The sequence below is a fragment of the Anopheles maculipalpis genome, chromosome 3RL (genome assembly GCF_943734695.1).
Source record: "Anopheles maculipalpis chromosome 3RL, idAnoMacuDA_375_x, whole genome shotgun sequence".
Lineage (NCBI taxonomy): Eukaryota > Metazoa > Arthropoda > Insecta > Diptera > Culicidae > Anopheles > Anopheles maculipalpis.
In genome coordinates this window covers 64,709,350-64,722,759 of record NC_064872.1, presented here as the reverse complement: position 1 = coordinate 64,722,759, position 13,410 = coordinate 64,709,350, and the positions used below count along the sequence as shown (strand labels likewise).

Sequence of the window (13,410 nt, the reverse complement as noted above, 5' to 3'; positions counted from 1 at the left end):
TATGCTGTATTTTTGTTTTGTTTTATGCTTTCTGGGTGTGTTTTATTGTGTTTTGCTTCTATGTTTCGGTAATTTAAAATTAGTTTTCCACTCTTCTCTATTTCAACGTCTGTTAGATTGGGGCTTTTTGTTACTTTCTTTTCCCCACCCCATTAAGTATTATTCTATCGTGTACATGGTTTGTGTTATTATTGTTCTAGTGTGTGTGTGTGTGTGTTTTGTTGTGTTTGCTGACATCGACTATGGGACCCAATCGGGACCCGTTAATCAGCCTTCCAGCTCATTCTACCCGGTTGGCGATTCATTACACCGGGTGTTCCACAATTAAAACTAACGACCAACACCATTGCCGATGCCAAATGTCCAGTTGCGGAACATGGGCCGTGTATCACGCTTTTCAGTCAGGTTTTTCCTTTCGTTTTGGGTTGGATTTTCGTGTTTTGGGGCCTTTTTAGACAGCTGCCGGATGCTTTTTATAGTGTGGCGCTATTTTATTTCAGCACCTCGTGTATTCACTGACACACAACATACGTGCGAGCGCTTGCCTAGTTAAGTTTTATTATGTTCTCTGTTCTTTGCTTCCAGCTAGATTTTCCACTGTCAGGGTTTGATAAAAACTAACCCAAACAAGTTTCCAGTATTTATCTCTCTCTCTCTCTCTCTCTCTCACTCTCTCTTTCTCTCTTCTGTTCTATTTAACTGTAGGGCATCGTTCAATTACTGTGCAAATGGACGTTCTGCATGGTTGCTTTTTTTATTCAGCATGTTTGACTACTTTTGCAGGTTAAACACTTTCACCCAAACTTTTCGTACACGGGTGTCCATTCATCTACGGCTGTTGATAGTTGCTCTGTTGCAGCATACGGGTCTTAGCTGTGCAGCTGAACTTTGGCTCGGTAACCACCGACCGAAATCAAAAACCATCCCACAGATCGGTCTGTTTGTCTATCACAGCCCCGGAAAACCAAACACTACACCACACAAATAGTTTCAATTTTTGCATTCCATAAAAACGAACGGATCGGAGTTTGATGTCACACGAGGATTGGGGATGATGACCGTAGAAAAAACCGCATGGGTATCATCGGTGCAGCTGCCAATGATTGTTGTTGATTGAAATAGTTTTGTTTCGGTTTTGCTTCTTTTATCTTCAGGCACCTATTGACGCTTCAATTGCTCACTCTAGCACCTTTGCCAACGTTTGACGAACAAAAGCCATCTAAACAAGGATGAGCAAAGAAAAAGTTTTCCCATTGTCACATTTTTTGGTTTGTTTTGCGTTCTATGTGTTTGGAGCGCTGTTGTTCTTATCGTGCACCTGGTCTAAGGTAACGATAATATTTTTTTCAAATGCTGCAAAGAAAATAGGATTGTCATTCGATTTGTTTCCCTAGCATAGCATCGTCAACATTCAGCACCGTACTGAACCGCATCGACACGTTTCGAGTATAGCGTGTTGTTTTACACTTGCAGCTGCATTTTTCATTCTTCTTCGGAGAATTGCCTTACCACCGTGTAGTGCAACTAAGAGCACTACAAGCAAGCTGCAAAACTGGAAAAAATGAATGGTGAATCGATCACCGGGAATGGATATTCGATCCGATCGGTTGGAAAATGTTTCGTTCATCGTGTAATCCTGCTGCCCGTGATATCAGGCAGCAAACATAGAGCTGTTCTCTATGCATATTCCTCGATACTTGAGATCGATATCCAATCTTGCAAAAACCATTGTTTATGTTTTTTTTTCACATTTCGTTCACAACCTAGTAGATTGTTTCGGTTTCATTTTCTTTACCAAGAAGTTCGAGGAAATGGTTAGTTCCCTTGTCAAGATGTGAATTAGCGTTTCACATATTGCTAATCAATTATGCTGCATATAATGCGCAAAATGTTGAACAATTATTTGAGGAATTGTTTCGATTTCAGGGGAAAAAATAATGCCACTTCAATAGTTTTTGAGGACATAGCAATCAAGTGCTTCTGCGTCCTTTACTCCGGTACAAGGGTTTTAAGCCACTTCAACAGTTCCACACTAAACTGGAACAAAGAACTACGAAGTCTATTCATAACGTTATGGAAACAAAATAATATACAAAAGCCATCAAGCTTAAACGAGGCAGCAGCGCGAAGATTTTTCATGACGCCTAAATATAGGCAACAAGCTTTACACGCTATGAAATAAAACGTTTTTTCGCAAACTGATGTAAAATATACAATTCTTCTACTTACTTAGTTTGTGAAAACATATCTTAACAATCCAGTGTTTATAATCAGCATCAGTAAAACTAGGCTAAAGAGAAACCAAACGCACCGTCCTGCTATAAGCTACATTGCCCACTCAATGCGCTATCAACGAGCAGGATTAGAAAGTTTTCGCTCGCAGAAAGTTCAACGCATTAATACGATCCACACTGCATTATCCTGGTAGGTACAGCCAAAGGTACAGGTGAAGTGCACGATGCAAAAGATAAAATGTGAAGACCGACTATGGTTTGCAATTTGAATGCACCGAACCGTGCTGATTCCCGATGGCTGACGATGATGATACGCGTGGCTTCCGTTTTCACTGTACCCTTCTCATTCGCGAATCGCAACGATGGCACGAGATAAAATAACTATAATTTGCATTTTTAATCGTTTATGCAAATACCATCAATGATTCAGCAATGGTTGCAGCGTGTGCTGCACTTGCTTGGCTGCATTGGTAAGAAAACATTGTACGGTGGGTGGCATACCGGGCAGGAAACGAGCTGTATCAACTTCACGGAGCATGGAGCAGCAAGGGAAACTTTCCCACTCCGTGGTACTTCATCCATTCTGCCGAACCGTACCTTTCAATGGTACAGATAAATGTATTTTATTCATGATTAGTTGCGAACGCCATGCCAAGCACCGCTTTGGCTCATTATTTTACCGACCGACCTGCTGGAACGTGTCTAGGGTGAGGGTATGGGTGGTATCATTCCACGAACCGCAGCTCGATTTATCGTCTATCATTCGAGAAGTTGGAGAGCGTGCTAATCCTTAGGAAATTATTCCTGGGCAAGCAGTGCGAACGAGAAGGGCGGGTGGAGAATTTGTGAAGCAGAAGGATAAGGAAGTTTTCCTGAGTACGCCAAACTTTTATATTACTTTCTTTTGGTAAAGTGGAGATTTTTCAATTCCATTTTGCTCTTGATTTGTTCACAGTGTGCGTCATATGACTTTGTTTCATTGATCGATTTGTGGGAACAATAACATGCGTTAAGAAAAAAAAATTAACCTATTTTGCTTCTTATTCTGTACTATTTTTAATTGATTTGAATTTAAAAAATAATAACACCATGATAAATTAATTCATTAAGTCCTTAGAAATGCTCTATGAAAGCATCATAAAAGAAAAGTGTTTTTTTTTGCTAACATATAGGAACTGAAGAAATTTGTTAATTACTTGTTGAAAAACTAATTATTCGATTAAACAAACAATATTAAGTAAAACCTGGAAAGGAAATCCAGTAAATTATTTATGTCGCTATAGCTGAATTGATCCTGAGTGCGCCTAAAAGTATGTAATTTAATGTCCTTTTATTCCAAGACAATATTTTGGCAATAAAAATTTTAAAGAAAAACGTACCAACGTAACGTACCACGTTTTCTTCTAGTACATCTCTCAAATGTAATCTTTGAACACAATTTTTTTTTAAATGCTATCTTTGATAATGGAAAATATCTATCCTAAAGCTCGATCGACAATCACTGTAATCGCTTTATCTTGTGCAAGAGAACTCAACCAAAGAAAAGAAGAAAAAAACTTCGTTTCGCATACTTTTCCAGTCCAGCCACCGTTCCGATAATGATACCATTAAACCACAACGAGCAACAACTCCTTGAGCCTTCGTAACTGTAGCAGCAAAAATCGACAGCACTGAAAAGGAAAATGGAAAATCTACAACTTTTCCTTCCCAACAGTTTCTATTGTGTGTGTGTGTGTGGAACTGGAGGGTTACCCCTCGGTTCTCCATCTCACTAATCCAAACGCTTTTAACAGCACAAGTGCTGCGGTGAACCAAACGAAATGTAAAACGAAAATCTTTTCCATCTGCCTTGTAACACGGATTGGTTTCGGAACGGAGGGCGAGCGGTTGGGCTTCACCACGACCAGACATCGCGTTGAACGAATTTCGTTTGTTTAATCAATATTTCATCGTAAATACTTTTATCCTGTTTGCCATTGCGGGTTGCGGCGGGTTGTACCGATGATCAATGCCGATGCTGATGCCGATGATGAAGTTCTACCACTTTCGAGAGCCATTCTCGAGAGGGCATAGTTAGCTGCGGGATGAAGAACGAAGCACCGTGGTCACCGTGCTCGTTCGGAGAGGTTTACTCGGGCCAGCAAATTTGTGGCCAAAAGTTCGACAACTATTGCAGATAGATTAGAGTGAAACAATCTCATCGCAATGATTGATTTCCCCCGCGGGGGACCGATAGCAGGAAGATTGTGTTTGTCTTACTAATCGAACGATTTGAAATGATTGATTTTATGAAGATATTCGACCGGGCGTAGCATAAACAGAAGCAGTAGCTGGAACAATCTAGCCACACTAGGGTTATGATGCAGCTATTACAATTAAGACACTGCGTAGTTCAGTGAAACTATATGTAGGTGCCTCCCCTTGCAGGTCACAAAAGCTCCTGCATGTCTGACCAAATTCGGTTAGATCTACCAAAACAGCTCCAGGAGATTACAACCTAAGCTTGAACTGCAACTGTGTTAACCTGACTGCAACTGCAACTACAACATGCTCACCAAAGGATGATAGGAATTAAGGTGTGCTCGAGTACGGATTGGTACGTGTCTTATTTACCTTGCAAACATAGCTTCAAACGCATTGACCCTACGTGTACGACACACTTTCTCAGTGACCCTTCTCCCGTTTGCTCACGTTATTTCTCCGGCTGAAGCTTCCAGCATCACTGTGCCTTCCCACTATGGGGTTGTACTTTCTGTTGTTTTGCAGTTTGGCCAAACAAAACCAAAAAAACCGCACAAACTTCTCCTAATTGCCCGTAAAGATTAACCCTAAACATTTTAATGCTAGAAAACCTGTACAAAATATTTATACGTATGTCTGCTGACCGATGCCGAAAGGTGAAACGGTCTTCCACCCGAGCTGATGCCCCCCGCCCGGGCCGACCCTTTTTAATCAACATCGAACAATTTAATACTTTTGCTGAAGATAGTCTTTACGAAGTGTAGAAGAACGGTTAGTATACAGTGCAGTGCGGTACGCCCGGGGCGCTGGGCGGCGTGGCAAGCCGTAACGTGCCGTCGTCGCTTGTGTTCCGTCGTCGGTCGGGCTGGCATCGTGCTGTTGACGCTCGGCGCCACCGACCAACATGTCAGCATCGTGATGAGACTGATCGTGGCAGGAAGCAAACTAACCAGCACCAGACAGTACGTGCTGCTCCGGTCCACCGTTGGCCGTAACGAACCGCACCGATATGCGGTTAGTGACAGGGTCGCACTGGCACCGGACGTTGCCGTTGGGTTTTTGTTTGTTTGTTGCATTGCGCCCAACTTTTCACCTGCAATACACAAAACAAATGCAAAAAGCGAGAACCGATTAGCAAGAAATGGAGGAAAAATAAAAGGAACGTCAAAAGGGACGACGCTTGGTATCAATGCAGATGGATTATGGGTGAAAGGGTGTAGCAGTAGCATGTTGAGCAGTTATTCGTGGTCACTTGAAATAGTTTTGTTTCGTACCACCAACAAAAGTAACCAAACCGGTTGACATTTGATGGAGCGTGCTCAACTTGGACACAAAGTCATACCGACCGATGATGATGAGTTTGGAAAAAAATGTCAAAAAAATTTAACAATACAGTTACCCGCCACACAGTGACAGACGGTCATTTCCGGTGTGATTTATTGTCATGGCAAATGGCGTTCATGCACCGTACAGCTCATGCTCATACAGGATGCGGAGAAAGTAGAATGCAGCAGTGAAAATGGTTGGTTTCTGATGAAAACCGCAAACTGGAGGCTGGGAAAGCTTTGGCCACATCCAACCACCGGAGTGTGTGCTAAAACGAGTTTTGGGATTTGTGATGAACCGCTGACAGGTAGGGCTTATTCCGTGCCGTTTCATTTAAGTACACAGAATGCATCAAATCTAGTGCTTTGGTGAAGTGATGCGTCTTGCTGGAAGGGTGGACTCTCATCAGAACGGACGATGACATATTCGATTGCAGCAAACAAGAATTGGATGTTTGATCTTAAATGTAGTTTTGTGGCATCTGGTGCTTCTAATGGCCAATCAATTCACCAAATATGTTTTTTTTTGCATATGATTTTAATAATTTTACAATCGCTTTAGAAATTCTGAAATATTTTTCAAATCGATGAACCTTTCTTAATTAACTAGGAGGACATAAAATCCATCAAAAAATTTGTTGTGACTCGTACAAAAAAAGAGTGTTAATTTAGATATCTGGTTTTAACGAAGAGCATACATTTAGGCGTACAGCATCAGTAAATGGAGCATTGTTCAAACTATTTCAAAATTAAATTAGAAAAACAGGGAAGTACGTTTCATCAAAAACATAAATATAGGTCTCTTCAAGGTTTTGGATCTCGCTAACACATGTACCAATAATTGCTGCCACCTAATTTATAAAAAGCATACATTTGGGCGCATGAGAGTAAATAGTGAGATTTAAATTAGATTTTCTTCGGTCAAATGAACTTTTGATTATGAATCGCATTATTGAGTTTTCGAATCCCAAATATCAGATCCTGCCGAGGTACAATTAAAGCTTGTTTCTCCCAAAGTGTACGTTAATATTCGGTTATGAGAGTTTCAAGTCCCGGAACCACTCTCCAGCATGTTTACCTTACCTAGTTTCAATCTGTCACAAAAATTCTCACAATTTTTCACTCTCAAATAAAAATATTTCCCACACTCGCTAAGTCTCGATAAATCTCTAAAAGTAAAATTTATTGAATGCGCTTTATCCCGACCGCACCAAGCAGCAGGCGCACAAAGTCCATGACAGTGTTTTGTTGCTAGTTGGATAAGTTCAGCAAACCGTGAACCCTTTTCCATCATTCATCATCATCTCGAAAAAGGCAACCGAAGCCAAAAGGCACCGGCATCGCCACAGGGACGTGCGAAATCGTTCAGGTCACGGCACATTTTGTTCACCTGTCAATAACAACCCGCACCGTAAGATATTGTTGGAAGGATGTGTGCAAAGTTCGAAACATTCATCAATTTTAAATCAACGCGTTAGTTATTCCTGTCGCTGGAATCTTGTTGTCAATACCCCCCACCGAAAGAAAAAAGGCGACATTTGCTCAAACAAAAGACGACCATCACCATGAACAACAACAACAAACCACAATATGTCTGGTCAAACCCCCACGCTGGTAAAAAAAAAACGCGTGAAAATGTATCCGATTGCTAAACGACTTTGATGAAGATTGATTTCATTGCCTTTGTTTTGTGTGTTGTAGTTTTACTTCCATTCATTCTTTACTTTCTTTCGTACTTTTTTCCCACCTATTTTTGGCTTCGACCACAACCAGGCGACACGCTTGACCATAACGTGTAACACCTTGCTGATCCTTTTTTGTTGCTTTCTTTCCTTTCCGCACAAAGCACAAGTCAATCGTGTGTAAAGATATGATTCAAGCAATCAACGGCTCTCCCTCGTGTCGGATAAAGTGTCAACGGTATCTCCGGTGATGGCGGACATCGGTGAAGGTGGGGTGCGAATGCCGGTGCCAAGAAAATTGATTGAATTTTAAGGTGTAAGTTCCTTGAAGGTGCGTGTAGTAAACATGTCAACGCCCGGTGGCCTCCCGGTGATATTGGGGACAAACTTTTCGACTTGTTTTGTTGCTCACAGGTGACTCATGTGCGCTAAGGGTATGACCTTTTTCCTACCTATGTTTTCAACACAAAAATAGAGGTAACAAGTAATGTTTATATAAAGTACACGAAGGGAACTCGGATGTAGGAAAATCCTTTCTTTTGAGCGCATTTGATTTTCCATCCGTGGTTGGCTTTTTTTTCACACAAATTTTAAGAAAAAATTCTCCCACAAACAGACCAAGAAAATTCGCTTTGATGTAGGTTTCCGGAGGGCATTCAACACTCCACGCAGCATGAGCAGAACTTGACCAGCATGATATGCATGCAAGCATTTAAAAAAGGGTATGTACAGTCCCTCCCTACACCTAGGGAAAACGCAAAAAAAATGGCTCACTTTCTCGGTATATACCAGCTGTATCCAAAAGGTAAGAAAAATTTGCATAAAAGGTTAACTTTTCCGGGGGGGGGGGGGGGGGGGGCAAAACCCACCCACACACGCGCAGGTGGAAAGTGGGAGATTTAAACCTTTCACTTTAGCACGTTTACACGTTCGTTCTGCTTTCCCGGTGCATGATGGTGTAACTTTTCGAGACCAGAAAGATGGGGTTTTCTTTTTTACTTTCATCAAGGTGAGACAAAAAGGTGTACAAATGAGAAAAAAAAATCTTCCCATCCACAACGATCCTATTTATCAGTGAAGTGAAGAATCGAGTGTAAAAAAAAACTGATAATGAATGAGCTTGAGAATGCATCGGAACAAACGTTTGAAAAAGTTAGGGAATGCAACGACGTTTCAATGGAGGCCGAACGTTTTTGTGGCATAAAATTGTTACTATTATCAAAGGGACATTAACCTCTTGGCTTATAAAAACGCTAATCCCTTTGATTAATTATGTTGCTGGCATAAAGTATGGATTTTTAAAGATTGAAAAGTTGTTGTGCAAGTTTAATTCAATTTTTAGTTTTGCCAGCAACATTTTTCAACATTTAAAGTTGCTGTAGCACTTTTATTCATAAAATGAAAAAGAAGGCTTTAATGGCTTTTTTGAATACAAGCCTGAAAGTATGCTATTTGCTTGATAGTTCATCAAAAAAATTCAACTCATTCAAATAAACAGATTTTAGCACACAAATTTATTAAATTTTCTATAAGCTTCCCAACGTCCTGTCTTTACTAGAAATTCGAATAGAAAAACAGGAGAAGAAAAGAAATAGAAGAAGGATCGGAAAAGGGTAGGACGAGTCTGCCCTGCGATCAATAAGGGAGCAAGCGATCAGTCGCGAATCGATCGGTGAACGAGAACTACTAGTTACTAATCAATTAATAGTTACAAAGTTCGAGATGATTATTGTGAATAATAGCACTGAAATTAGCATTTAACTTTCACATAAACATGTAGAATAAATATTCTACAAAACAAACGCTCAAAAGATGACAGACAACCTATCTCAAGGAAATGTTTAACTCCTAACTAACGATCTGTTACATTACAGACAAAAAAAAATCTTCCTAAACGAAGAAGAATTGTAAGCAATTTTTCAATTATTTCTCTTCTACTGCATGATGCAGTTTAAAGCGTAAACTTTTCCAGCATACAAAATTTACAGCTCATCAGATGTGTTTTTTTTCCTCGGTTTGCTCTTTTACTATCCCCAAAACGATACGTAATGGAGTGGTAAAACTTTTCTCCCGTAAAAATAAAACTGATACCAACACTTTTGCATTTGCTCAAATTTTCATCGTGCATGTAACACACATACACACATTCAAGTTTTGCTTTTAACCCTAGCTGATCTTTTTCCTCAATTCCCATGCAGTTTGTACATTTAGTATTCGAGTTACGCGCTGCACGAGTTATGTGAAAATGAAAATTTCACAGCACATGCTCACAATTTTCAACGTGAAATTAACTCTTCAGTTTGAAAAAACCCGTGTTTGAAACCAATGTGTTTTAGGTGACCTGTATAACAAAATCCGCTATTACAAATAAGTGTGATTTTAACAGGAAACATAGAATAGATTTGTGACACATGAATAAAATCTATGGCTCTTTGAAATCAACCATTACTCTTATGTTTTGCATTATTCACGCAAGTCAGCAAATGTATGTAAATGTATTAAAAGTACACGGGATGAGGCAGTTTTGAACCTCTCTTTGAGAAGTCCTGGCCGTTGCTGCAGTCTGAGGTTTATTTGCATGCAGCTCAATCTACTAGCATCAAGTGCAATGGGCTAAACAAAGCAAAAAGGAAAAGAATGATAGTGGCATGGAAAAGGAAAAAAATCTGACACGCTTTTGTGAATATTTCATTCTCATAGTATCTATCTGTTAAAATAATCTATCTGTAAAATATCTGTTTTTCTCCCTCACACATTCATGCACACGTACACACTATCGTGCCTCGTAACACGCCAAATGTGCGCATCTATTCGCGTGGATATGGTTTTAAAAGTAATTAAATAAACTTTTACCAGCATCGGAATCCTCCGGAAGGGAAAGTAAATCAATTACAGCAAACTATGCACAAAGTGTGTGTGTGTGAGAGAGAGAAAGAGAGTCATGTTTGTTTCCACATACACACACACACACATGCACACATATTGGCCCAGTCACACAGAAGCAGCCATGGAATGAACTGGGTAATCTACTTTACAAACGGATCGTACGCCATAGTCACACGGCAAACGGGACCCTGGCGCCAGCACAAATTAAATCGTAAAGCGGAAACTTTTTCTCTCCAGCTCAGTTTGAAGAGCTCAGAGCAGAAGAAGACAGCTAGAAAAAAAAGCAAACTCGAAGACGTTAAACTTTTGGTAAATTATGAGATCCCGGTAGCGGAAACGTTTCCCCGTTTTATTCCACCTCCAAAGCCCACTGGCAGTGTCTGTCAGTGGAATGTTACACAATAGTTTGTCGGAGCACGTTTGGTAAAATTTTTGGACACAAGACACGACACTACGGGAGATAATTCCAAGCATCCCTTCCGCGGTTGAAAGACGTGTACGTGGTCACACTCATTGCATTACGACAGTCCCAATAGAGGAGACTTTGCTCACCCTCCCGGAAAACCTAGCCAGTGACCGCTAGTGATTCGTTCACGTTTCATCGACGTGACTTTTTACTCTCCGTTACAGAATAGGTTAGACTGCATTACATGGTCAAAGGTTAGCAAACGTAGTAACGTTTTGCGGGTCCCGTTGTACAGCAAGCACACGAGCTGGACACGATTTTCTTCACGAGCGTACAATTTATGACAGCTAGAGTGTTGTGATGTTTTGTTTCCGTTGATAAAACTTCTCCCCACGGCGTGTTGCATAAACGCTGGGTGCTAATAAATCTAGCAACTAATTGGTATTTTGAATAAAACGAAATATTTGGTGAGAGGTTTTCACGAATAATTCATAAGACTAGACAAAAAGGATTTTATTTTTTTGAATCTGGTCTAGAAATGACATTAAAAAAGCAACAGAAAAGCACTAATACAGCTTGCAAAAAAGGAAAAAAAAAAACTCAAACCATACATAATTTGCAAAATGGTTTTCTATTTAATGTTTCTATACTTTTCCTTGTGCAGTGATTTAACAACGGCGCCAGTCTTCTTACGGCAGACCATGTTTTTTTTTATCACGAACAATTTTTTCACTACATTTTCCATCAATTTAGTCATTCATTTTGCAATCGTGATCCCAAAATAGTCAAAATCAACAATCGAAATTAATTAGATTTAATGAAACATCGAATCTATTTTGCAAAACACCATTTTGACACTTTGATAAGACGTCATTCCCGGTCAACGATGTACAAGAAAATAATAATAATTCCAACGGTTCAGTTATCCGAATCCGAATTTTATTGAATCTCAATGGAATCCGAACCCAATGTAACCCTTCTGAGTCCCTAACATATCAATTATTATTATGTGAAACGCTAACGCCTAAATGTATGCAGTTATGAAACGGTTTGGTTTTTATTTTACTTTATTTACGATGTCTTCCTAGTAATTTTGTAACTTTTAACAAAAATGGAATACTTTCGATCAAAATATGTTTTCCTTACAATAAAACAAGAACTTCTTGAACAAATTTCTTCCTTTGTTAATTATTACAAATCTGAAGCTTTGTTTTATCACTGAACAACACGCTGAAACCAACTTCCTAAAATATGGTGGTATAATATTCGTCGTAAACATTTGTAAATGCGTTTTTGCGAGCAACGACAAGTTGACAGTAACAAGCAAAGACGCGCGAATTCGTAAGCAATATTATCCCGTACCATAAACACACTTTAAATACGGTCGGTTGGAACCATAGCTAAAAGTCAGCATCATATTTTTTTATGACAAAAAAGGCAAACCAACGACCTCAATTTAAAACGCTGTAAAAACGGTAGAAAAGCTTTTTCTAAGCTATCGAAAAGAAAACCCTTCCACCAAAGAAAACTATCCTTTTGTCAATGGACGACAAACCAAGTGAAGGGGCGTAAAAGGCAACCGCCATTCGCGCTCCGTTTAGACGAAAGTGCCCTTGCACAGCATTGGAAAATTGCTTTAACTTTACTAAAATATCATAAACATCAACGTGAAGCTAGGCAGGAAAACACACCCAACAGCCGTTCCACCCCCTTTTTCCCTTGCAACCAATCACACCGCCAAGGCCATTCGACAGTGCTCCGGTTGTATGTATCGTACGGTCTTAATTTTACATAATTCAACAAATGAAAATTTATTGCATACGCTCCCACCACATTTCCCATCCCGAGGTTTGGCCTCAGTTGTGGTGTGGCCTATTGGTCGTGTTTGTTCGCTGCTGTGGTGTGACTGCGGCCTCGAAAAACCACCACGTTGCCGCGTTTGTTCGTCACATTCCGTATAAAAGCTGTACATGAAGCATTCGGAAGCAACAAACTGCTGGCCTCAACAAACGGGAAAGATAGAAAAGTGCAAAAGATAATGCAAAGTGAATGGGAATCGGAAACTTGAAGCAATGCGGTAGGGATGGAGGAGCAAGAAGAAGTAGAAGAAGGGATCCGTTTTATTCCCAACCATTTTCTTTTTCTTTGTTCTATTTCGGAAAACCATCTATTCAATCTGAGAAGTTGTGTTGTAAAAAGCGCATGCTTAAACTGCTTCCACAGCAGATGTTGTGCTTTAACGTTCTTTTGATTCGTCTTTTTAAGCGAAGGTTTTGATAGGTCGTGTAATATGATTACGTTCATCGAACTTATGCTTTTGCGATTGGGAACTCGAATGGATTTGTCGATATGGACGTCGCCGCAGTGCAGATTGACGAATTACGTTAAAAAGCAGATGTTTTTGAGACTCAAACCGATTTTATGGATAGAAGGGATTTATTGTACGACTTTTTGCTTTTATTTTATCCCCAAGGTTGCTCAACAATCTGCAACTAGCGCTTTTTAAGTCGCCGACAGGACACTAGATTACGAACACGACACTAGAAAAGCACTATATTGCATACTTTTAGGCGTAAAAGATTCAGCAACAGATTTATTCGTCCTAGCAATCGTTACAGAAATAAATGTCCCTGAAT

At 40.0% G+C, this 13,410-nt stretch overlaps 3 protein-coding genes across 3 annotated transcripts in view; 1 reads left to right on the top strand and 2 right to left on the bottom strand.

The window, feature by feature from the left end:
• The window catches only part of LOC126563321 (multifunctional methyltransferase subunit TRM112-like protein), a 459,819-nt gene that overhangs the window by 265,302 nt on the left and 181,107 nt on the right, over positions 1-13,410 (top strand). The gene's annotated exons all lie outside the window — the stretch shown is intronic.
• Positions 1-13,410, bottom strand: part of LOC126561339 (GATOR complex protein Iml1) — a 295,116-nt gene that overhangs the window by 114,666 nt on the left and 167,040 nt on the right. The window lies entirely within an intron of this gene.
• The window catches only part of LOC126560886 (Fc receptor-like protein 5), a 48,465-nt gene continuing 40,237 nt past the window's right edge, over positions 5,183-13,410 (bottom strand). The window contains exon 6 of the mRNA XM_050216836.1: positions 5,183-5,568. Coding sequence (XP_050072793.1) covers positions 5,183-5,568 — 386 coding nt within the window. The remainder of the gene's footprint in view (positions 5,569-13,410) is intronic.